This window comes from Sparus aurata, chromosome 12 (assembly GCF_900880675.1).
Source record: "Sparus aurata chromosome 12, fSpaAur1.1, whole genome shotgun sequence".
Taxonomy (NCBI): Eukaryota; Metazoa; Chordata; class Actinopteri; order Spariformes; family Sparidae; genus Sparus; species Sparus aurata.
This window is the reverse complement of record NC_044198.1, coordinates 8,100,840-8,124,625: the sequence shown is the minus strand read 5'-3', so window position 1 is coordinate 8,124,625 and position 23,786 is coordinate 8,100,840. Positions and strand designations below refer to the sequence as shown.

General features: G+C 40.1%; 1 protein-coding gene across 2 annotated transcripts in view; it reads left to right on the top strand.

Moving 5' to 3' along the window:
• LOC115592286 (probable flavin-containing monoamine oxidase A) overlaps window positions 1-23,786 on the top strand; it is a 51,873-nt gene that overhangs the window by 12,259 nt on the left and 15,828 nt on the right. For both annotated transcript variants that reach the window (XR_003986105.1, XM_030434888.1), the window contains exons 8-9: window positions 12,441-12,541; window positions 20,227-20,385. Coding sequence is in view for 1 of the 2 variants with exons in the window: in XM_030434888.1 (XP_030290748.1) it covers window positions 12,441-12,541; window positions 20,227-20,385 (260 nt within the window). In the remaining variant the exon portion in view is untranslated. The remainder of the gene's footprint in view (window positions 1-12,440; window positions 12,542-20,226; window positions 20,386-23,786) is intronic.

The window sequence follows — 23,786 nt, the reverse complement described above, 5'->3', positions numbered from 1 at the left end:
ACTGAGCAGCAACACACTTCTTTTCATTTCCTCTCCCCACATATCACAAACAACAACTGTTGGCTTACAGCAACTCTGAGGGGACACACCACTTGATGGTGCTCTCTGGTGGTGGGCCTTTTGAATCACAATGTTACGATGGTCAGAGATTAGTATGGACTTCGACCCAACCCTAGTATCTGTAGCTATACTAACAGACTACTGAGCAGCTTCTTACATCGGGATGTGAGTCAACAAGGAACTTAAACTCAGTCTTGTATTGCAACCCTGTGCTGAAAATCACAAACTAAACTGTATCTGAAGTGAGATTGGGCTACAACAACCTCTGTATTTAGTTCTTGGCATTTCATGTACTTCTTATAAAGTTCAAGATAAATGGCTAACACATTTACATTTACATATTCAAGAAAGGGTTTCCACGTTTCGGTAAAGTTTGCTGTCTTGGAGTGTATTAGGCCAGTCTCACATTCTTAATGAATTCTCAGGCCACTTGGTTTTGAATCAATGGGCAGATGGATGAAAAAGAATGAAAGGAAAGGAAAAAATTAGTTTTTTTCTTCAAGAGTTCAAGAGGCAGCGTGGCATCAGTAGGCCAACAATACATTCTCACACACACATACACACCCACACACAACTACGAGCTCTGTGTTCCCTAATATATCAAGTTTGTCCTGTTCTTGGCTCCTGGATTTATCTCCCCATTCATCCATCCATCTTTTATAATGAGTTCCGTCAGTTTTTTTCTCCCCCCCTTCTTTTTGTTACCACTTCTCTCACTCACCTCAATGATTTATGAACCGTCTGGTTTATATGAGATTGTTATGCATGAAAAGGATGAGCTTGGAAATGGGAATTTTGGCTATGTGTTGACTTTGGAAAGTATAGTTGAATTATGTACATGTTTCGGTCGGCAAATAGGTTCCCATGTATATTCATTGTGAGCAAAAAAGGGGGGAAAAAAAGAAGCCAATTAGGCTTTCACAGCATGCAGTTGGAGTATGATGCAATTACGCGCACGGTCTAACATTCAGTAGTAGTTAGAGAGACAGCTCCACAGTTACTCAATTAACATTTTATTTCAATGTGTTCTTCTGCCTCTCCTTATCAAGCTGGACTTCCCCAACAAAGCATGACTGTCCGACTCTGTGTGCACGTGTCTAGGTGGCCATGTGTATTATGCGCACATATATATTTATTGTCGAGTAGGTGAAGCTGAAGTTTTTGACGTCACTCTCTGAAGTCGAAGGAGATTTTATCTGATTGCAACTGAACTTGACAGGCAGCCAAGCAACACTATATCTGATGTTGCCATCCATTTTCTCATGGAGGAGGAGCTGCGGCAATGACAGCAGGCTTGGGCAGTGGTGAGGAAACTATTACAGCTGCCACTCACGCTTTAGTCCAGAGCCTTGTTTACACTTGTAGAAAATAGGTAAGCAGCGCATTAGCATTGATTTGTCAACTGACACTGCAAGGCAGGCCTATCCGCTGTGCTGTGAATGAAACTAATGGAGTATAATTTAGGGATTAAACACGAAGTGGGAGCGGAAGCGATTGTGAAGATAACTCGTTGCAGTCAGATTTTTATCTCTCCGAGCTATAAATCCATGTCTGTGTGTATTTTGCATCTTGTCTGGAGAGCAGTATAGCAAGTCTTGATGAGCAGGCAAATATTGTAGATGTGGCTTTGTAAAGCTTTGTTCACCAATTGAAGTTGTAAATACTGTGGTCAATAGTCTCTTCGACAGCTCTTGTTATTTCTGTGTTTCTAATTCTGAGGCATATACTGAATATCTGTCTAAATAATTTCTAAATAAGGCATTCTTTGACATAAACATACATAATGCAAAGCATTATAAAAATCTGTGGCAAGTGGCAAAATGTAAGATATGGACAAAATTTGGGTTAAAGTCTTTTTTTAAAAATGAACTTAAATTATGAACCAAATGGGAAGAAACAACAATTTTGACATTATGTCAAAAATGTCTATGCACTGTGTTGCAGTGATGTCCACTGAAGTCATTGTACTAACAAGGTAGTCCTGGCCTGTCCTGTCCTATAAAACCAGTTTGTACCTCAAACGCAACACATCCTCATACCCAAGCAACTGAATGGGTCAATTACCACACACTCCCAAAAGGACAAAAATCACTGTTCTGGTTATACAATATGATTGTTACAGTGTACCAGTGACCTTTGTTATACGTGAAATATTTCGGTAAGTTTAGGCGAAAAAACGACCAAGAAAACATCTGGGTTTAGGTTTAAATAACTACCCAACATATGTTACTTCAGTTACAAATGTACTTACCAAGGTAACTTCAGTTTCATTTTGTACATGATGACAATTAACTGCAGTAAGTTAAAATAACTCCCCACTGACTTCTGGTTTCAGACTGCTTACCTGTCCTTGTTTGCCCGAATATCGATCCCGTAGTCCACCCTGCGCAGACTTTCTCAGTCTTAACTATACTACCCTGCCCGACTTCCTCCTTTACTTCCATAGTAATTACAGTAGTCGTTTAAAGTAGAGGTTGCTGCCTCATCACAAGAGAAGTCTATAAGGTATTTTTTTTATTCTGTTGAGGACTGGCTGTCCAGAGTCAGATAGTCCACGTAGCTTCTGCTAGTATTTGGGGGCCTTAAGCACATAAATAGGTAATTTCGCGCAAATTCATCTAAAAGTGCCGAATTTGGCTAGAGATGCACCGATCAGGATTTTAGGGGCCGATCGCCGATTACCGAAAGCAGTATCTGCCGATCCTGATATTACCGATCACCGATCACAGCGTCAAATCCATAAATTCTTCTATAGTGTTGTCTTGTGTAACTTTAATATATTTAATTAATGATTCTTCTTACACAACATTGACATGTATAAAAATTAGGAGATGACAAAGTATCATGAATTGACCACCGTTTTATTGCAGGCTGAGGCAATGTGCAATATCTCACATTTTAGAGACTCTCTTAGAGACAACTTGGACTCAGCTTACATAGAGTAACTGTAGCTTACTAGTGGGAATGCATGCAGTCAGGGTAGGAATTTTGTCATTTTAGGGGCAAGTCCATTTGGCCTGCACTTTTTTTTTCAGGGGCCAAGGCCACATGACAGGGCACAAAGGCCACTGGGTAAAATGTGTTGATTTACCTTTCAGACTGATACCATAACATCCTAATTTATAATAAGACATGGATTATGTATTAAAACATTTTTTTTTATACCAAAATCAAGTTAAAGTTACATTAGAAAGTAGTTTTTGTTAAGTAGGGTTAGGGTGAGGTGATTTTTGTGACACCTCACTGAATATTAGTGTTATTGAATATTTCTCCCAATAGAAATTCCCCAAAATTATGGCAAAGCACATTTTTTCCAAACAAAAAATTGTAGAATAACCAGCAGGAGACCACTGATGTGTGGAGTGATTTTGGTGACACTACACTCTGAATAATAGTGAAGTTATTGAATTTTTTGTAGTTTCTCTTTTCAGTGTTGCACTTTGTAGACGGTCCCTGCGCCCTCGTCTCACAGACAGCTGATCAGAGAGACCAGAGTTCATGTCCAGCCGCTCGTTTTGATTAACATACGGTTGTGGCATGTTGTCTACCTTACTACGGTAGAAAAGACCCGTCGTTTGTGTTTTAACACGGTTTCGCTTAAGAGTTATTGATCCGGGAAGTTCGAATCTGTGAATATATTTCCAACTTTACCGGACTAAATCCTACCACATAAGTCAGTTACGTATCATGTCAAAACCGGCTGCGCTCGCTTTCGCACCTGTGCTGTAAGTTTCGTACTTCTGTTTTGAGACGCTGCTGCTGTTTGAGAGGCTTTCACGTGAGATCATCGTGATGATGAGACTCCACCTGCGCGAACCGCGGACTCACTGAAGTTACTGTGAGTGACTACTGTGCACTCAGGTGGCTGTAATTCAGGGCAAGCTCGCTACGCTGACCGGGCCAGGGGCACAGAGGCCACTATGGCCGTACGATGAGTTTTTTTTTCACGGGGCATCAAGGCCAAAGTGCGGGGCAACAGCGGCCATGAAATTCCCTCCCTGCATGCAGTTAATGCACTGTCTTTATACTTAAACGTCATCTGATCGGCCTGATGTGATCTATTTTGAGAACTCCGATCAAAACCGATAGGGGCATTATCGGCCGATTGCGATCGGTTGCCGATCGATCGGTGCACCTCTAAATTTGGCACAGTTGTAGCTCCGGTCATACTGAAATGATTTAGCTAGGGCGCTGGAGCCAGCGATCCTTGGGGCCAAAATGGCGGACCAACACCTAACCACATCCAATATGGCCGCTGCATGAAAAGGGTTCCGGCTGTAACTTTTGAACCACATGAGTAACAAATACAAACTTTATATCTTTTTCAGCTTAATTGATCATGGGAAACACATAGGAATGTTAATAATCATGACCTGGTGCATCTGGACCCCTTATTTCTCCAATTCCAATATGGCCGCTGTCCAAAAAAGCAGTTTTGACTGTAGTATGGGCCTTACATCCCATTGTTTGCGCCAATTCATCTTCAAGCACCAAATTTGGCACAGATGTAGCTGAGGGCATACTGAAATGATTTAGCCAGGGCGCCCAAGCCAATGGTCACTGAGACCAAGATGGTGGCCAAATCCAATATGGCCGCCGCCTGTAAGGGTTTCGGCCATAGCTTTTGAGCCAGATGAGATACAAATACAATGATGATGATATGATTGGGTATATCAGGACCCCCCAAATTCCCTAAATTCAATATGGCGAAAAAGGGTTTTGGCTACAATTTTTTAACCAAATGTGCTACAGATGAGGATGTGATGTCTATTTTTATGTTTATTGACCACAGGAAGTCCATGATGCATATTTATATTTATGCTTGTGTAAATATAAATATGGGTTAGGGTTAGGGTCAGTATGACCTTTGCTACAACTGTGCCAAATTTGGCGCTTTTAGATGAATTTGAGCGAAAATGTGCTCAAGTCCCCCAACTATAGTAGATGTATGTGAGTGGCAAAATCAAGTCTCTCTCTTTCACTGAACCAAGATGAGCTTAACTGCTTTGTTATCGCATGTTAAAAGACACTTAATTTGAACTCGGCATGAAGAAATAAAACTTACCAGAAAATTCTCGGTTTGTCTTTCCATAATCCCCTCTGGCTTGATCGAAAATCATAATTTCATATTCTGTAATAATTAGTAATATTCCAGCTTTTTTTGCTGTTTTCACCCCCTGCTGATGCCCAGCTCTGTCTCAGTCCTCTCCCGCCTCACGCGTCTCCTGCCCCTGTCTGCTGTTTCTTCTCATCCCTGGAACAATGGTCAAAAGTTGAGTGCACAGCAGTTGTTGGTTACTCTTACTCTTGCTGCCCCCTGATTTTTGGAGCTACCTTCCAATTCCTCTTCGTGTGTTAAAAATGACACTTGTTTATCAGAGAAGACCGCAGCTATCGACTCAGTGTGACATTATAGTTTCACTGCTTGTAAATGATGTCCTTTGTTCTGCAATTTGTGGCCGACATGGACTGATATGCTGCATCTATTTATCTGTTTCACTTTATTGAACAGTCCCACTCATTTAGACAGTTAAAAAAAACTCATAAATGAAAAACAGTTCACACTCAAAAAAAAAAACAATTAATCTGCTTCCCCGGGGCTGTGTGTGGTGTGGTTTGATTAGATTTGACTGACAGTTGTGTTGTCTCTGGCTGCATAAGCAAACAAGTCCATCAAATTGTACACACCCGTCTACCATGAGCCATCTTTTTACTCCGTGAGCATTTTGGGCTCTCTTACTTTTATCAGCATGGAAAATGTATGTGGGGTTAAAATTAGGGATGTTCAGTGGCACTTTGCCTGTTGTATCACTGTTGTGAACTGCCCTCTGGGTGTCCTTCTGCTGGAGAGAATGTGCTGCAGTTCCATGTAAGCTGCCCAATATTCTGGAAAATAAGTTAGCCTCTACTTGTCCCTAATGGTTAGATATTTAATAGGTCTCTGTGTGTATTTACTACAGAGCTGTCATAGTTAACCAACAAATCTGAGTCACATACTAAAACTCTTTCACCATAAATGCATCACAGTTTTCTGCAGACTGGTGCCCTTTTGACTTTTTCGTGCCCCTCAGATTGCCGGAGTCTGCCATGGTTTGGCTGAGCGTGCTGGAAGCAGCCCGGCAGCAGGACAGATGCTCTGTGATGCATAACTTAACTACAACCAGGAACTCTGTGTTTTTCCTGGGTGTGACTGGTTTGGGCAGCTGTCCTAGCAAATGTTGCCTCTCTCTCCAGGGCAACCAGTGCCAATATGTGATGTACTCAGCTTTAGACACCTCCAGGCAGACTGGTATGTATTACATGTGACCTGAGGATCACACAGCGTGATTTCAGGATCAAGCAGGTCAACATAGTTGACATAGTAAGATTCCAATGCCAGATAGAATCCTTACATATCTACAGATGAGTGTACAGTATCCTTCTTTGGTCACTTTTGAGTTGAGCAGTCCTTCAGGCACACTTGCTCCTTCTTTTCTCTTTCTTTCTGCTGCAACATACATTTCTTCAGGTTTTCTATTTTATGTTAAGACAATGCTGTGTTTATGCTCCGGATAGGTTTAGACACAGGAATCACTTAGGGTCAGGGTTTGGTTGGCACAAACACAGCTGGGCAGGATTCTCACCTGTAACTCCACCACCATCTGTTACACCTCCAGATATGACAGTCACCTTATAAAGCGGTAATGGGAAGGTGATAGGACACGTTTGGTAGAGATGTCAATATGGTACTTAGGCAACCAATGTGTAATCCTGGTGACTCAGCTGGTAGGGCAGCTGCTCATGTATATCTATATTATATCAAATAGATCCGAGTGATATCTATATTTGAAGAACTTGCACTCTTCGACTCTGAAAACTGGGGACAGTCCAAGAATAATACATGGTATATTGGAGTAGAGTCCTGCATTGTGTTTTTATTCTGATGGACCGGCACGCACACTGGTCTACCCCTCATTTAACATGAGCAAACAACACAACAATGGTCAGACTTCAGGTCTTGCATTCCTAGATTCTGATCAGTGCTCAAAAATATCTCACTTCACCTTTGTCCAACACAGGCCTGACCTATCAAAAGCAGTGAGACGAGCACAGACAAACCTCAGAGGCAGAAACCTCATGAGGAAATAACCAGCAGTGCTGTAAGCTTAGCAGATACTATTGTGTTCATCTAGAGCATCATCACTTTTAGAAAAGAAGCTGGTCGAGAAAAACATTCCCAGCTATTTTATGTTTGTGGTCCACCAGCTATGGTTAGTGAGCCATTTATTCATAGGAGATTAAAAGCCATCCGATATCAGACCACAGTTAAATTAATTCATAAACTAATGAGAGCAATTTTAGCCAAAAGGGTCCTCCTCCTTGAGTCTGCTTTTGTGAAGACCAACAGCAGAAATTATTAAGAAATGTTGGAGCTACAGTGTGTGTGTGTGTGTGTGTGTGTGTGTGTGTGGAGAGATGGGGGATGGTGTCTGCTGCTACTTCCCAGCTTTCAATTTCAATAAGTGTCAAGGGGCTACATGCATAATTCAATAAAAGATATGTGATGTAATGCACCCGTAGATACGGGACTCCATCTTTAACATTTGGAGTAAGTGGCTGGTGAATTGTGCTGCATATTTCTGACAGATTTAATGATATTTAATGATGTTATCTTTTGTTGTTGGTACCCATATGTTGTAAGTGCTTCACTGTTTTGCATTGACCTTCTGGATTGTATATATTGTATTGTATATGGTTTATTTGATAGTGACAGATACAAATCATGTGGGTTGTACAACAATCCAACAGAAAGCATCATAGCATTTATAGCCTTAGCTAATTTCCAATGCCCGTCCCTAGAGGGGCCTTTAAAATAACATACAAAGAACCTGTTTTAAGAAACATCCTATCCATTCATCCAACCCTCCACTCAACCATCTATCCATCTATACATAAGCAATATCTTCCTATCCATTCATCCATCCCTCCATTCATCCATAAATATATTAGTATTAGTATAAGTAACATGGTCACATATTAGCCTATCTTTCCCTAAATCTGGGCCTAGAAATTAACTAACATAATGCAGATACATGCACATACATACATTCATGCACACACACACACACACACACACACAATCCACAGTCCCATCCCCCCCCCCCCCCCCCCCCCCCCCCCCCCCCGCCATTCTATGGATATTATGGATACATGCCTGGTGGTATTGTATAAAAGGCCCTTATATCCTTGATCAAAAGGCTCACATGCTGGATGGTTGAAAAAGCATCATCAGGCAAGCGAGAGGTTATACATCAGTTACTTCTTCTTTTTCTCCACAACAGGTTGTTTCATGCCTCGCAATGCTCTGTTGGCTTTTCGGGATGAAAGAGATGATCCAATTTCACAGCCTACACCGGCACAGCCATGAACTACACCTCATCTCTAGCTAGCTTAAGCCATTTTCATACTTTTGAAAGTTTCCATGCACCCCTCTTTATAAATTGCCATTCAGAAACTGCATCTGTGGCTCATCATCCCTTTGATGTTAGGTTGTGATTTGAGTGGCTTTTCATGTTTCGCTTTTCTCATCCCACTGACAAAGACACTAAAGGTTCTGTGCACCATGATAAAAGTTCAGAGTGAGAAAATAATGGTAATTTCTGAAGCCCCTTGCTGGAGGCTAGCACAGACGTGACTCACAGGTCGGCGAAGTGGTAAAGCAAGGTCAAAGCTGACCACCAGTGCCCTCACAAAACTGAAGACAGAGCGGCTCAAACGTCACAGTATTTTAAAAAGAGGAAAGTGAGATTCAGAACGACAGTAAGGGGATGAAAAGACTGAAAGGAAACCACTCTGGGGAAGCAGTGTACTCAGATGTCAGGGTGTCAGGGGTCAGGAACTAGCAGTTGTGCAGATTATTCCGGAGCACTGGGATGTTCTTGAACTTAAATCTATTTTCCAAAGATGACTGAGTGATGCGAGAAAAAGCTTTTTGATGAACTGTCAAATGAGAGCACTGTGAGAGAGGATTGTGTCAGCATCTTCTAGAGGGAACCTGACGCACTTCTCTGCATCTGGTCTAAGGATACTCCATGTCTTTATCCTTTCATCCTCTGGTCAAAGTATGACAGGACTCTGATTGACACCATAGAGTTCATAAATATATATAAAACTGCCAAATGTTTTTAACAGCAGTATGTTCATTAAAAGGTCAAATTTGTAAGAAAGTTGATTTTCCGAACACGTGAAATACTGATGCTTTAGGTTTCCCAAATCATCAGATATTGATGTGGCCATACCAGTTAGGAATGAAACTCAGTAATCAACTTTCTTACAGATCTTTAATGAATGGGTTTGTGATTGAGTCAAAATGCGTGTAGCTCCGAATAGTAAAAAGGACCGAGTGGTATGACCATAAAAAGTAAAGAATTACTTTAGCGCACAAACTACTCAAAAGAAATCAGTCGAACGCCTGACAATCGTAAGTGAAGAAAGCATCATTGTCGAAGAAATAATCTCAAAGAAGCTCTGTTGCCTGTAATAGTACATCTAGTCGAGTATTATTGATTATTCTGTCACATTGATAGCTGATAAAAACCCAATAACAGACCTACATGCTAACATATTAACTTTTACTAGACTATGCTATGCTAGGCTGTACTTGGTGGTGCTTTGAACTTACTGCGAACACTGACATGCGAACATATTCATAATAAAAATGCTAACAGGCTGTTGATTGTTAACCATGTTCAACATCCTAATGTAGCAAGATAGCATGCTAACATTCACTATTAAGTACAAAAGACAAAGTGCAGCTGGATGATTGGTATGTCACTAGTTTTTCAGGTATTTTGTAAAGTATTGGACAATGTGACATTTTGAGTTGACGGTGATGTTCGAGTGAAAGTCAGAGGAACCCTTGAGTCATTATAGTCCATCTTGAAGGGGACATGGATGTGTGTAACAAATATAAATCCATCCAACAGTTCATTGAGACATTTCACAAATGTCAGCCTCTGGGTAAAGTCAAGGGATTCTGTGGAAAATGTCATGGCAATTCATACAGCAATTTTTTTTTGATATTTCAGTCTGCACCAAAGTGGTGGACCAACCGACCGATCAACCACCACAGCCCTCTGAGCGACATGCTAAAACATATTAACTCCAGAGTAAAATAAGTTAATACGTTTAATTTATGACCAGCATCATACACGTTTGCCTTTCTTTTGTTTGTGTGTACAGTTTTAAGCGCTTACCCAGCAGCAAATACTGCACTGTTGTGAAATTGCAGAGGCCACTTCAGGTTCAACTGTCTGAGAGGAAATCCTCAGTATTTATCCTGTGGAGATGTCGTGTCCTATAGTGGATTTAGGCCACTTTTTCAGAAGGTGCCAAAAGTGAGGCGAAGTCTGGAAATTGCTGGATGCCAGAAAGAACGCGTGACAATAGTCTAATTTTGTCACTGCTGCAAAATGGAAGCCTGTTTACAAACAGCACTCTTGTCCCTCTGTCAGCTATCTACCTTTTGAGCAAACAGAACCATGCTTAATCTCATGTTATTATCTCCAGCAAGCGTAAAACTGGAGGATGTCATGGTTATGTGTGTCTGTGTTGTTGGGTGTGTGCCTATGTGTGTATCTGTCCACCGCTATTGTCGCATAGGAGTCATCAGTCAAATATTGTTTGTGCACATTTATGACTGTATGCTCAAGGACCTCTCATGGTTGCAATAAACAAACCTTATTTATTGACTGTTCAGTTTTATACCAACATTGCCTGCTGACTCCTCACTCCTTTTAAGCGGTTGGTAGCAGCCACAAGTGATCAACCAACACATCCCCATACTGTACCTAAACGGCTGAATAAATTGATTGCAAGAGATTCCCAAAACAATATACAGTATATAACCTTTCCTAAAAACACCATCACTGTTACAGTGCACCAGGAAGAGTAATGGACCTTTGTACACTTGCAGTTTGGTAAGGTTGAGGTACGAAATCTACTTGGTCAGGTTTGGCAAGAAAACACCTTGGTCAGGATTTCACATGACAACTTCTTGGTTAGGTTAAGGTAAGAAAACTAATTGGTTAGGTTAAGAAAACATTGGTGTTTGGGTTAAAATAACTAATTTTATTTACGAATGCAATGTAAATGATGTAATTTACCAACTACATTAGTAAGCTGAGAGAATTCAGCAACAATTCTTGCCAAGTCTGTTGCAGACCACATGTTGGCCTTTTGTTGTGGCCTAAAACACTGAACCTTATAGAAAAATACATCCAAAACAGTATTTGCAGATTAATTCCACATCTGACATGTTATTATCCACTAAATTAGGCACAAAACGAGATGAATAATCCCTGCCACCTTGACTCGACTCTTCTGAGGGCACTCTTCCAATATAGTTATATAAACCGCCTTCCCGCTGAACCTGTTTATTCACGTCATCTTGGTTTAAATGTGATGCTGAGTCGCACGAAAAGTTCCGCGAAAGTGTCACAGCAGATTTGTGTGTGTAAGAGTGGATGACAGCCTTGTCGCTGAAGAGCACTTTACCGTTCTAAAGAATAAGATGCCAGAATATGTCTTATTTAGCCCATGACAATTTAACATCTGCCTGACAAATAATGAGGTAGAAGGCGTCTCCTGCTATCAGCTCAGACAGTTTTGGTGTCAAAACAAATAGCATTATGAATATGACACTACTTGACAGGTCCTATGTCATGTGTACAGTGCTGTCATTTAAACGTCTAAGTGACCATGTCAAATTAGTTCGGAGCCACTTATCATGTCACTGTTTTTCAATTTTACTGCTCCAGGCTCATCAATTTTGTTTAGCATTAAGGGCATTATTTTGAGGTTGCTGACAGGCTCTTGACAGTTTCTAAATAATGTTTCACATCTTCCACTGGTTCATTCGTTAAAAGCCTGGCTTTAGGCCAGATGTTGCTTTACTTGCCAGAGCAAGCACAGAGGCAGTCTGGCTTCTCCGCATGCGTGACATACACTTGCTCTCATGGTACTGATGGAGTTATTTGATTGCTCTCACATCAGTGTAAGATGGAGCTTTTACAGATGTAAGTGCTGTGATTAGTACTCTGGAGCACAGCAACAGCCGGAGCACTATTAGGTCATGAGGATTTCTTTGCAAGGCCATTAATGATAGTCCATGATTCAAGATAAAACCCTCCTGATCGATAGAGGGATTAGCTCAAGTGTGCTATCCGTCTTAACTTATTTTTATTTTCCTCTTTTACTCAGACTCTCAAATAAAGCAGAGGTTTGCTCGCCAAGTTATAAATAAATTACGCCAGGTGAGACCAAGGAAGGTGGATTGAATGGAATTAAATAGAGCATACAGTTTTTTTGGGATTCATGCTGTTCTGTTGTTCTCCCAACAGCGAAGATACGCTACCAGCCAGCCCTGCCCAGCCAGAGAGAATTCCTTACACAGAACATGCCTGTGGGCCACATGATAAAATTCATCATCACCTACCAGACGGTGAGTAACAGGAGATGAATCACAATTTGAACAGATTCTGACATTAATAATGGTTTGATGATACAAACACAGAAACATTCATTTAAAACAATCATTAAACTCAAATGATGTGATGGATGCTACAACTATAAAGAAAAGCAATTTTTGAAGTTTATTATTAAATTCCTACTTATAAGTGGTTGATGTGAAGCTTTCTTTCCGGTTAATGGAAAAACAGCATTTGGTGGATTTCCAAACCCAATGCAGATGATAAAAACATCTAATTACACTTCATGCTTGTCAAATTTGATATTTTACAGTTGCACCACTGAGGCCCATTTCCCCAAAAAGCAATTTTACAGCGCTGCTTACACACAAATCACAAACAGTGGCTGTGTCACGTTTAAAAAATGATGCAAATTGCAGATAAATTTAGGAGTCCTACAGGGCATCAAATGCAACATTTGTTTTGATTAGTGATATTCATGAAAATGAGCAGAAGATGAAATGCTCTTTTTGTAAATTGTAGATTGAATGTCGCAAATTTGGGGAAAGAGGCCCCTGTATTTGAATAATCTGTATCAAAACTGTATCAAAATACCAAAGTCTGTAGTGTTCAGTCATTCATGACCAGAAATACAGTCCAACTGTGCAATATCTTCTTCCATTCAAAGGCAAAAATGTTTCCCAGCAGTAGCCTTAGAGAGAAGTGAGGGAAGATCACTTTCAAATAGGTATTTGTTTTTTTATTTTTATATAAAAAAAGAAAAAATGTCAGCAGCAGACAGCAGTCGAGTTATTTGGCCCGAGTTCTGTATGGGTGTCAGTACTACGTACACAAGGAGCTTCTAGCACATGATTTTTGATTTGTTTAATCTTTTCCATTTTGCACTTTACAGCCACACAATTAATTAACAAAATGCTCTTGCACCTTGTTAGTAGATTAAATGCGCCTACCACAATGAACACAAAATCATTAGCGCTCATGGAAAACACTTATTAGATCCGTGCCTTGGTGTCTTTCCAAGATGCGTTTGGAGTCTGATAAACACATGAAAATATTGGTCACTGATCTCGAATATGAATTATTTGATTTTCCTCTTCTCTGTGTGGCCTTGCCCAAACTTGCAGACTCACAGACTTTACAAGCTTGCATTAGGAATCTCTGGCGTGCCAGTCCAAATCCACATTTGATCAAGTCTAGAGGAGACACAATTTAGATAAAAAGCACAAATATATATTTATGGATCTTTTTTTATTATCATGATGAACAAGTAAAGAGTATTTTGGCTTAAAAATGAAAAATGCCAATGTGAATTCTGTTAGGAACTGTTCATATCAATGACAACTATACAGAAATGTTTTACTGACAATCACAATGGATCTGTAAAGGGTGTTAAGTTAAGTGATATTAAGTTATCATGCACAACTCACCTAAAGAATGCAATCATTTTTTATCAAGCAACAACTATTGTACACCTGTGAGTTTTGGTCTCATGTCATTGCACATTGCACAGTTTAACTTGACATGATGGCAGACCGATGTCACTGTGAACATTTTGATTCAGCCTTCAACTGTGCATGCCACGACAGGTGCTGAGTGGTGTTAATTTGAAAGTGCATGTACAACAAGTGTTGCACTGCAGCAGTGTGGATGTCTAAACGCTCTCTCCAGACAACTACAAAAAACAATGCTGTCTTCCCTCTGATGCTCTATCTCACCCTTACTGAGAGCCTGATTGTTTCTATGCTTGACATCTAAAGCCACCATTTGATTTCTACGGAGCCCCAGTCATGACATGTACAAAAAAAATTTAATTGTGGCCACAATATAGCTATAATGTGCGCACAAAAAATACTAATTGGTGGCCATGAAATAAGTATAATGTGTGCATTAAATACTAATTCGTGGCCACGAAGTAGGTATAATGTGTGCACGAAATACTAATTAATAATACTAATATCATTCCTGGACAGCTGGGTAAGCAAATCGAGCGCACCTTCTTTAGAAACTGCAATAGCCTATGTGAGATCCTTAAGGTGAGTATCTTTTCTTATTCTATTCTAGTCAATATCTTGTTACCTACAATATAGTGAACTTTTAATCTTCTGTGATTTTATTGAAGGACAAATGTCCAGAGAACACTACAGACACCTTCAGTAGTTCAGTCAGAGCAACAACAACCTGCAAATCAGTTCAAACTAGATTCTGATCACTGATAGGCTATAGGTTCCCTTGGCAACACAATACATACAGTGAGCGCTACTGTAACTGCACGGCTGCGTTCCGTTGCATCATTAAACGCTGCGGCTCATATAGCCTCTGTATTCCCTCAGCTGAGAGTCTGACAAACATGATGCTACTTTCAAAGGAGATGATCAGTGAAAAGGCACTGCCTAAATGCGGGATAACAAGGTATTGACGAGAACAGAATAAGAAAAGACACTCACCTGAAGGACATCATGTAGGCTATTGCAGTTTCTAGAGACGGTGCGCTCGATTTGCTTACCCAGCTGTCCAGGAATTATATTAATATTATTAATTAGTATTTCGTGTGCACATTATACCTACTTCGTGGCCACAAATTAGTATTTCATGCGCACGTTATATTGTGGCCATGATTAAATACATTACACCCTTAAAAATGAAATAGAATGAGCAGGCTAACTCCCTCTCAGTCGAACTGAATACCATTAGGGCCATCTTGTTTAATACATTGATTACCAATCAGGTCTGATTTCAGCCAATCCTTCCCTTTGAAACATGTTCCTTGCCATCAATAACTGTCAGTGTACTGACTAAAGAAGCGCATAGGCCATGGTCAAAAGCAACTTGTAGAAGCGTTATCAGGCAGAGCAAAGTACACTGATCTGTAGGCCTTTTACCTCGGCCAAAGTCCCCCGAGATGTACTTAGTGGACCTGAGAAAAGTTGTTCATGCTTGAAAACCCACAAGTGTCATTGACTGCTAGTAGTTCTGGATGACGCAGTGGGTCAGATAGCTCCACATCCGGTTGAAGTTGTTGTCATTGATTGGGATGGAGGGACAGTTGTGATTTTAAACAGTGGCATTGAATGTTCTATCATTACGATATATTGATGTTAAATATGAATTGGGTTCATTAAAAAAATAAGATTATCCTTGATGGGAAATATTGAATCACTCATACTAATTTTTCCTAAAGCTCTGCCGTGGGAGAAAATACATCATCTTTTTGCTCAATGTTTGCTTTTGGTTAGCAAAAGGTTTGACATGAAGGTGCATCGAAGCAGAAGCAGAGACTAAATGTCAAGACAACTGAGTAAGCTATCGCAGACAAGTCAGAGTCTGCATGTTTGTAACATCGCTGAATGGTCGAAACAACCAAATTTGCGCAATCATCACTCTGGCACTAGTTACACAAGTTGATGACGAGCTGTTCCCCGACTAACATTCAGTGGTCAATAAGCGCCACAAGATCTGAGAGTCTGGAAGATTTCTAAACACTGTGATGATAAAGCAATGACACCCATGGTTTCAATTATATATGAATATTTAGACACCCCACATCATGTTAGCTGAAGTTAGAGCGAGCTGCATTGGTGTTTTGATTGAAAACAGCTTGAGAGGGAAGCACGCAGGGCATACAAACAAATCCTTTTCTAGAAAATCAAAAACCACCAGCAATTCCCACTGAAGGGAGAAGAAGAGTGTGCTCAGTGGTGGACACCGCCATCTTATTCCCTGTCGGACACATTTCAGGGGAGAGCAGATGGCAGCAGACATTTCTCTAGCAGATGTAAAAAAAAAAAAGAAAAAAAAAAAGAAAAAAAGAGAGCTGACTGAGCAGTTCACTGAAACGCTCTTGTCACATTACTTGTGCAAGCCCAAGGATGTTGCGTTTTCATCATAAATAGCTAAGTCTGCATTCCTGCCTTGGATGATCTTCTCCACAATGGGGGACAAACCAAGAAGCAGAAGCTTGTCCCTCTCAGGATCCTTGGAGGCAGCCTCGGGCTGGGCATCACATCTGTCCCTTCACTTACCTGTGATGACTCTTCACAGTGTTAGGTCATTTGCCAGGACATCATATCTCATTATATGGAGTTTATGTAAGGTCTGTGTGCAAATGACTGGGCTACAGCATATCGTGTAGCCTGAGGGACCCTGGGCAAACCCATCCAGTCCCAACTGTGGATAGTTGAGTGGTGACAGGTCAGGCGGTAGGTGTCGCAGGTGTCCTGCCCTGAGGTAAAAAGATTCACATACTGTATGTGTACATGAACAAGGTCCAGCAGTGTCAAAGGGAGGTAGATTAGGCACCCTTGACTATAGCAGGGTTCTCACTCACGGGGAGTCTATAACTGTAACTTCATATTGCCAAGAACAGGTTCTTCTCTTCAAAGTGCCTCCGGAGCTCTAGAATTGGATGAAGGTATGCCATCATACTTCACCCTTGTTGATCAGGTAAATGAGCCTCACTTACAATGCTCCCTGTCAGTGCGGCTGCAGAAAGTGAATGATGATGGCCCTGAAGAAATGATTCGAAACAAGCAACCTTTTTTAGGTTTGTCACTGAAGCTGAATCCTATGGGATTTAGAGTGCTTTTGCTACTCAAAATTATTCTTATTGTAGTGTCAAAATAAAAATGTAAGGATGTTGTGCCTCCATTGTTCTCCAAAACCATCGAATTGCAATAGTGGATTATCATGGGTGGTTCTGCCTTGAGGTCAAAACATTCTCATAGGAGAACCATGTGAGATCCGAGCAGGGAGGTAGCTGAGGCATTCTTGACTAAGGCAGGATCCTCACTCATGGGGTGTGTTTACAGAAATACATGCTTGTCCGGCTTGCTGTGCACTGCCAAAACGTTCTCATTCCCAACCCGTAAAATTGGACAGCTTGGTCAGTGCCTTTAAGATTATAAATCATTGTGATCTACCTACCTTTCAAGCGTCAGTTTTGTACATGAATGGCTTTGCACTCAAGATAGGACAATGAAATGTTCAGTTACACTTTCAAGTGTAGGTGTAGAGTAGGTTTAGGCAAAAGGAAACCCCTAACCCCCATCAAAACCACTTGGTTAGGTAAAGGAAAAGATTATACTATTGGGTTAAAATAATTTTATTCAGTCTCGTTACATAGGTTGCATAACTCATGTCATGTAAGGGTTAGGGTTATAATCAGGGTTGTTACATCATCCAGGGATGTACTTGGCATCAGTTAAGTCATTTACATAGGTTAACAAACTTAAATAACATAAATAAAAAAAAATGAAAAATTACTTTGGACTCACAGATTGGGTGTGAATCTTGGTCTCCAGAGGGAATGCCATGTGAATAACCCAGCACCTGACTCTCTATCTACAGCATCAAGTGTCGAAGTAGAGGCCTGCTGAACAGGCTGCTGTGTTTGACGTGTGGGGATTGAGAATAGGCTGGCACTGTCTACTCACTGTGTACTGCCAGGAACAGCCTCTTCTCTTCAGAGTGTCTCTTGAAGTCTAGAATTAGATGAAGGTATGCCATCATACTTCACGCTTGTTGATCAGTCAAATTAGCCTCCCTGACAGTGCTCCTTGGCAGGTCAGCTGAGACGTCCTTTGCAGAAAATGGATGGGTCTGGCCCTTAAGAAACTATTTGGTATCTTGCCATAGCTAAATCTTATATGATTTAGAGTGCTTTTGCTACTTCAAATAATTTTTTTAGTGTGTTGTAAAAAAAGAATGGTCCATTGTTCTTATGCCACACTTGGGAGCGTTGCAGCACAGGGCAATGCCAATAAGAATATGTGTTTTACTCTCTGTGGTTACACTACGGTTAGTTGTTCTTTTGCAGTCGCCGCAAAATGTCTTCGAATTGGGCAAGATAATGAAATACAACTTGATTATTGCTTCCATTTCTTCAATGATCATTTCTCAAATCAAGTCAGCAGGCCTATTTATTTGAAAACGCATAGCAATAAGTGAAAGTAACATGCATAAATAAATATGCAAAGGTCGTGTGTCAGGCTCACATCTACCAACAGTGTTAGAGATAAAGTATATCTGTATACATGAATAAGTGAAAACATATTTTAATACATCTTGATGTAGGCAGACATATGCATGCATATGCATATGTAAATGCATAAGCACATCCACACATACACACAACAGTTAGCAGAAGTGATACAAAGATTGTTGATGTAATTATTCCAACTTTAAAACATCAAAGTAAGTCCCAAAATGAATGTTTGGATAAATAAGTAATGTCAAATTGATGTGTCATTTGATGCACACTTAAAACACTCTGTTCTGGCCGAAAGCCTTGGTTGCAGGTACTTCAGAGTCCCTTATTATTACATGAGGCCAGAAATTTGCCAGCAGGCTACACATAGCGTGTGCAAGAAAGCCAGATACTTATTATTTAATGAGACATTTAATTTCCATTTGTAGGTCTCATGCCATCTTAGGAAGCACCAAAGAAAAGATGTTGTAATTATAAAACCTGTCAAGATGTTAAGGTCTCAGACAAGATTATGCTTTTTCTTTGTACCGTGTGCATTTGTGTGTGGTTCCGTTTTGTATTACACAGCTATGCTACACTGTATGTTGGTTAAATGACTTATTTCGCACTTCCATGCAATACAGCTGGGATCGGCTACAACCACCCCATGCCCCTAAAAAGGATAATGGTTTCAGATAATGGATGGATGGTTGGACTTCCATGTAACACACTGGTTTGAAGACATTTTTATTCAGATCGGAGACCAAAACCAGACAGCACTTAATTTGTAGATGACTTATTCATAACGTTCTTCAAGTACATGCATTGTGTGGTCTCTATACAGGGCCATTTCTGTCGTTTTGGGGACAGCAAGATGCTGTTTGGGGGCCCTTATTTTGTCAAACTACGAAGGATAGATTCCTAACCCTTTAGGTGATCCACAAAGATGCAACAGTCTATCACATTATAAGGAAGTAGGAAAAATTCAGAAAACAGGCTAGTGGCGTGAAAACATCTCTCAAATTAAAATCAAACATCTTAAGTTGACCCCAGCAAGTTGAACTGATAGAAAATGATAATACAAGGTAAACAATGTGGATCCTCTATAGGTCAATAAATGAAACTGATGCAATGTTCCTCAGAAATGTTAAGTTTATATATATATATATATATATATATATATATATATATATATATATATATATATGTATATATATATATATGTATAAAAGACAATGGCATATGCCATATTTCCTGGCATATGCTGACGTTGGAAGGAAACAATGGTGGTTTACCTACATTGTGCTGCTTGTGTTTGCTGGCTCTCAGGGGAAACACGCTCATTTTGTATTGAATATCAAGTATTATTTGTGAAATACTAGTTCTTTGCATAAGGAGCAGGGACATTGGCCCAGACAACACCTGCTTGCTCAAGGATGCTGAGAGATTATGAGGCAATTCAACCATGTAAATTGCTGTCATCCTCAGCTGACTTTTTGGATTCTCTCAGTAAATGGTGTTGGGGCAAAGGTACACTTATAAATGTACAGTATCCCAACAGCTATATGCACTAGACAATAACAGAATAAACCCTTGAGTGAAAGATGGTTTTTTGCCAGATGGATCTTTTCAGCCCTCAGGCTGGGACTGAAAGCGATGCCATGCGATATGACTTTCAGGTAAACTGCTGTGATTACCAACACTGTACGTGATGAAGCTGTCTCTTTTTCTCCGCAGGCTTTTTGGAAGGAGAAGGGCTTTTCTGGAGAAATAGTGGCAGGATCCTCCATTGACTGTCCATTCTGCGTTACCTTTGATGCCACCAGCCCAAGTGGTAATGCAGCCTTGGTTGGCTTCATTGCCGGCCTGCAGGCTTCTCAGTGGACCTCCAAGGAGGTAATGGGTTGTCGACATGGAGACGGATGCCGTGATTAGTGCCTATCTATAATAGAACCTGTGTTCTCACCTTTTATGCCACTATACTTTATGCCATCAATTTGAATTGTCTTCATGATTCGTTGTGATCTCATAGACATTCCTGACACATATTAAAAGTAAATGAACATGAAGTAATTGATATTATGTCCAGCATTGAGGTGAGGCATTGTAATTACATAATTATACATACAAGTTGTAAGGGGATAGTGTGGTTTGCAAGATGCAAGATTTCAAATGTGGGTAGGCGTTAAAGATTCTATTATCTATGTCTCTTAAGTTAAATCATGTCAATTAGTTTCTCACTATGAAAGGAATCAGAACAGAACAGAGTTTTCAGCATCACATGGTGCTTTAACAATTTCTCATGCGTGTTTAGGATTAAAACCCAGAGCATAATGTTGCGTGCAGGCAAACGCAAGATAGTGTGCATTGTTAAATTTATGTAATTGTGCCAAACAAAATGCCCTGGAGCAACGTTGTGGAAGTGGCATATGAGATTGTGTAGCATCTGAGCTCTGAAACGGCGCAGTGTATAGACTGTAGGACCGTGAACAGTCGGGTGGACGTCGTGCCAGTTTCACTCAGGTTTACTTCAAAGAATATGTGAAACTTTTTTGTATCTTTCAGCTCTTTGCAAAGACAACCTTTATAATTGCACATGGTAAAGGGGAATCACACATTACAAATGAAATGTTAACGTTTGACTCCCATTCAATTTCATTCTAAGCAAGTAAAGGGGCAAAAAAAATTTTTCAAATAAATTCACATCCAAATCCGACTCCCACTCCCACTTCAGTGTGAGTACAATAAACAAATATTACTAACAAAATAAATTTATATTATAAATGGATTAATGTTGTAGACCGTGGACCATATTTACACAGCGGTTATTTTTCTCTGGTGTGGTACTCAGGGTGGAATCCTTGAATGCTGGGATAATGTTGTGCTGTTGTGTTACAGTTTGCTAATCGTAGGGGCATCGGGCCATATTTCAAGATAATAAAACATAAAACATATTTGATAACCAGTTTGCTAACATTACTGTTTCATTACATCCAGTGAGCTTTACTTCTAGGTTTAATTAAATGTGTTGGAGAGGTGCGCTGATATTTAAGAACTTTTTGTACGACATTATTATCGTAGCTTGTAGCACTAACAAATTGCAATGTTAGTTAGGTTGGATCCCAACGTTAGCTGTTGTCTAAGAAGCTAATAGGCTATCAAGTATTTTGTTTTTCCCTGAAATATCGTATTTACAGGTATTAATCAATCAGGAAGCAGTGAAATGGTAAAGATTTGTCAGAGTTTATATGACTAGCAACCTGAAAACACAGCTGTACAACATTTTTTAGCTTCCCAAATAAGAGGAAATATGGTCATTAGTCATTTCATGCAAATACATGGGGTCTGACTAATAACTGGAGAACAGTCATGTCAGTAATGAAACCTATTTTACTGCTCCAATGAGTAGGCCAACCTTTAGTAACGAGCTAGCAACAGTGATTCCTAGTCTGAGTCAACCTTGAGCTAACCTTAATGCGTTCTAGAGATACCTGAGACTTGTTATGACTAGGATATCTGCTGAAAACAATTACACTCCCAGAACAAATTTAGGCACAACATCCACAAACTTCACAGGTGTTAGATAGGAGCTCCGTATTCCCTACTCGCCTGTGCAGCTAACAGTTTTTCTGTGATCCAAACATTTCCAGAAACGCAAACATTTCCCAGTAGTGCTGTAAAGTCCAAAAGTGAAAAGGTATTGAAAAAAAGGTAGGAAGGTAATTATTCTCCAAAATACACAACACTTCTGCTTCCGTACATGTTTGTTGGCCCTTTGCCTTTCAAAGACAAGATTTCAACTGCGTTCACTAAACTGTTTGCTCTCCGGCTTGCTGTACACAAGGGAGGAACAAATATATATCATATCAAAGAAAGTTGATTTTATGATGAAAATATGAAACACTCATTTAATCCAATGTAGTACTTTATAAAAATATGTTGGAGCTCCTTCAAATGCAGTAGTGAGGTTCTGACATGGTTTTATTAAACTTCATTATGACTTTCAATGTAACTTTAACTGCTGATAGAAATAGCCTTATAGGAGGTCATAGTCTATAAGGGCCCGCTGTGGTACAAGATTTATTATCACAAATATTAAAGTTTGAACCCCCCTTCTTGTCTACTTTTTCCACACAAATAATGAGTATTTTGCTCCAGCTCAGTCAGTTACAATGATGCCATGGAAATGGCAGAATAACAATTTTTGCAATCATTCTGATTTTTAACACAGTCTACTTACTTAATGTCTACTTAACCAATCTGATTGCATAGTCGGGACTACTCGTACAATGTAAAATGGTTTTATTGGAAGGAGCCACTCAATCGCTTAATTATTTATTACTAGTGCATTGCCCGTAGGAAGCATGTATTCCTATAGAAAAGTGGGAGGTTCAGTAGCTTTTTCATGGATGGCCAAATGAGGCTGTGTTTGAAGGTGGGACGTCAGGGATATAACTTTTGGTTATACCATTATATTATTTCACCTTAAGAACTATTTACCTTGTCTTGTTTGGTGTCATTATTTTCAGCACAACCTCACATATGTGACTGTACAGTTATTTTTTCATTTTGACATATTATATTAACACTATGGACCTAAAATCACAAAATAACATAAAATCAGAGTAGGAAAAGTTATTTTTTAATGTGAAAATCACAAACAGTTTAATGAACCAATTGCATTAGTTATAATGCAAATATAAATTGTTGTTTGCTAAATTCCTCAGCTCATTCCTGCCTGCTCCACATTCAGCCGTCTCCTCCTTGTTCTGACTCACAACACAAAAAAGGACTCCACTACACACTAAACACACCACACCAAACACCATATAACACACTAACTATGCACTCCAAACACGCTATATGTCACAAATCTCTCAACTCTCAAAACTCGCTCTCTCTGTTGCTGTCTGCATCACCGCCTCCGTCCCTCCCACAACTTCCTGTTCCTCAACAACCAAACTTGCTGCTTGGACACTTTCGTGACAAAAGCCCGTTTTTACCGTTTCTTCCTGCACCAGACACAAAGCAAACAGGACGGCAATGTTCGCGAAAAAGTGTGGCAGACATTATTTACCCCAAGTCTGGTGTTGGATATGCCGGTGCGTCCGGTCCGTCGCCTCGGGAGGTGGGCCGTTTAGGTTGGCTAGCGGCTAGCAGCTAGCTACACACGAACATCCACAGATTCTGATTCCACTTTGTTGTCCGCGCGTCTCCTGATCTCCTCAAACCCAAACAGACTCGGTCCGGACTCTTTTAGTCTCATTAATACACAACAGTCAGTTTAGATGCACCGA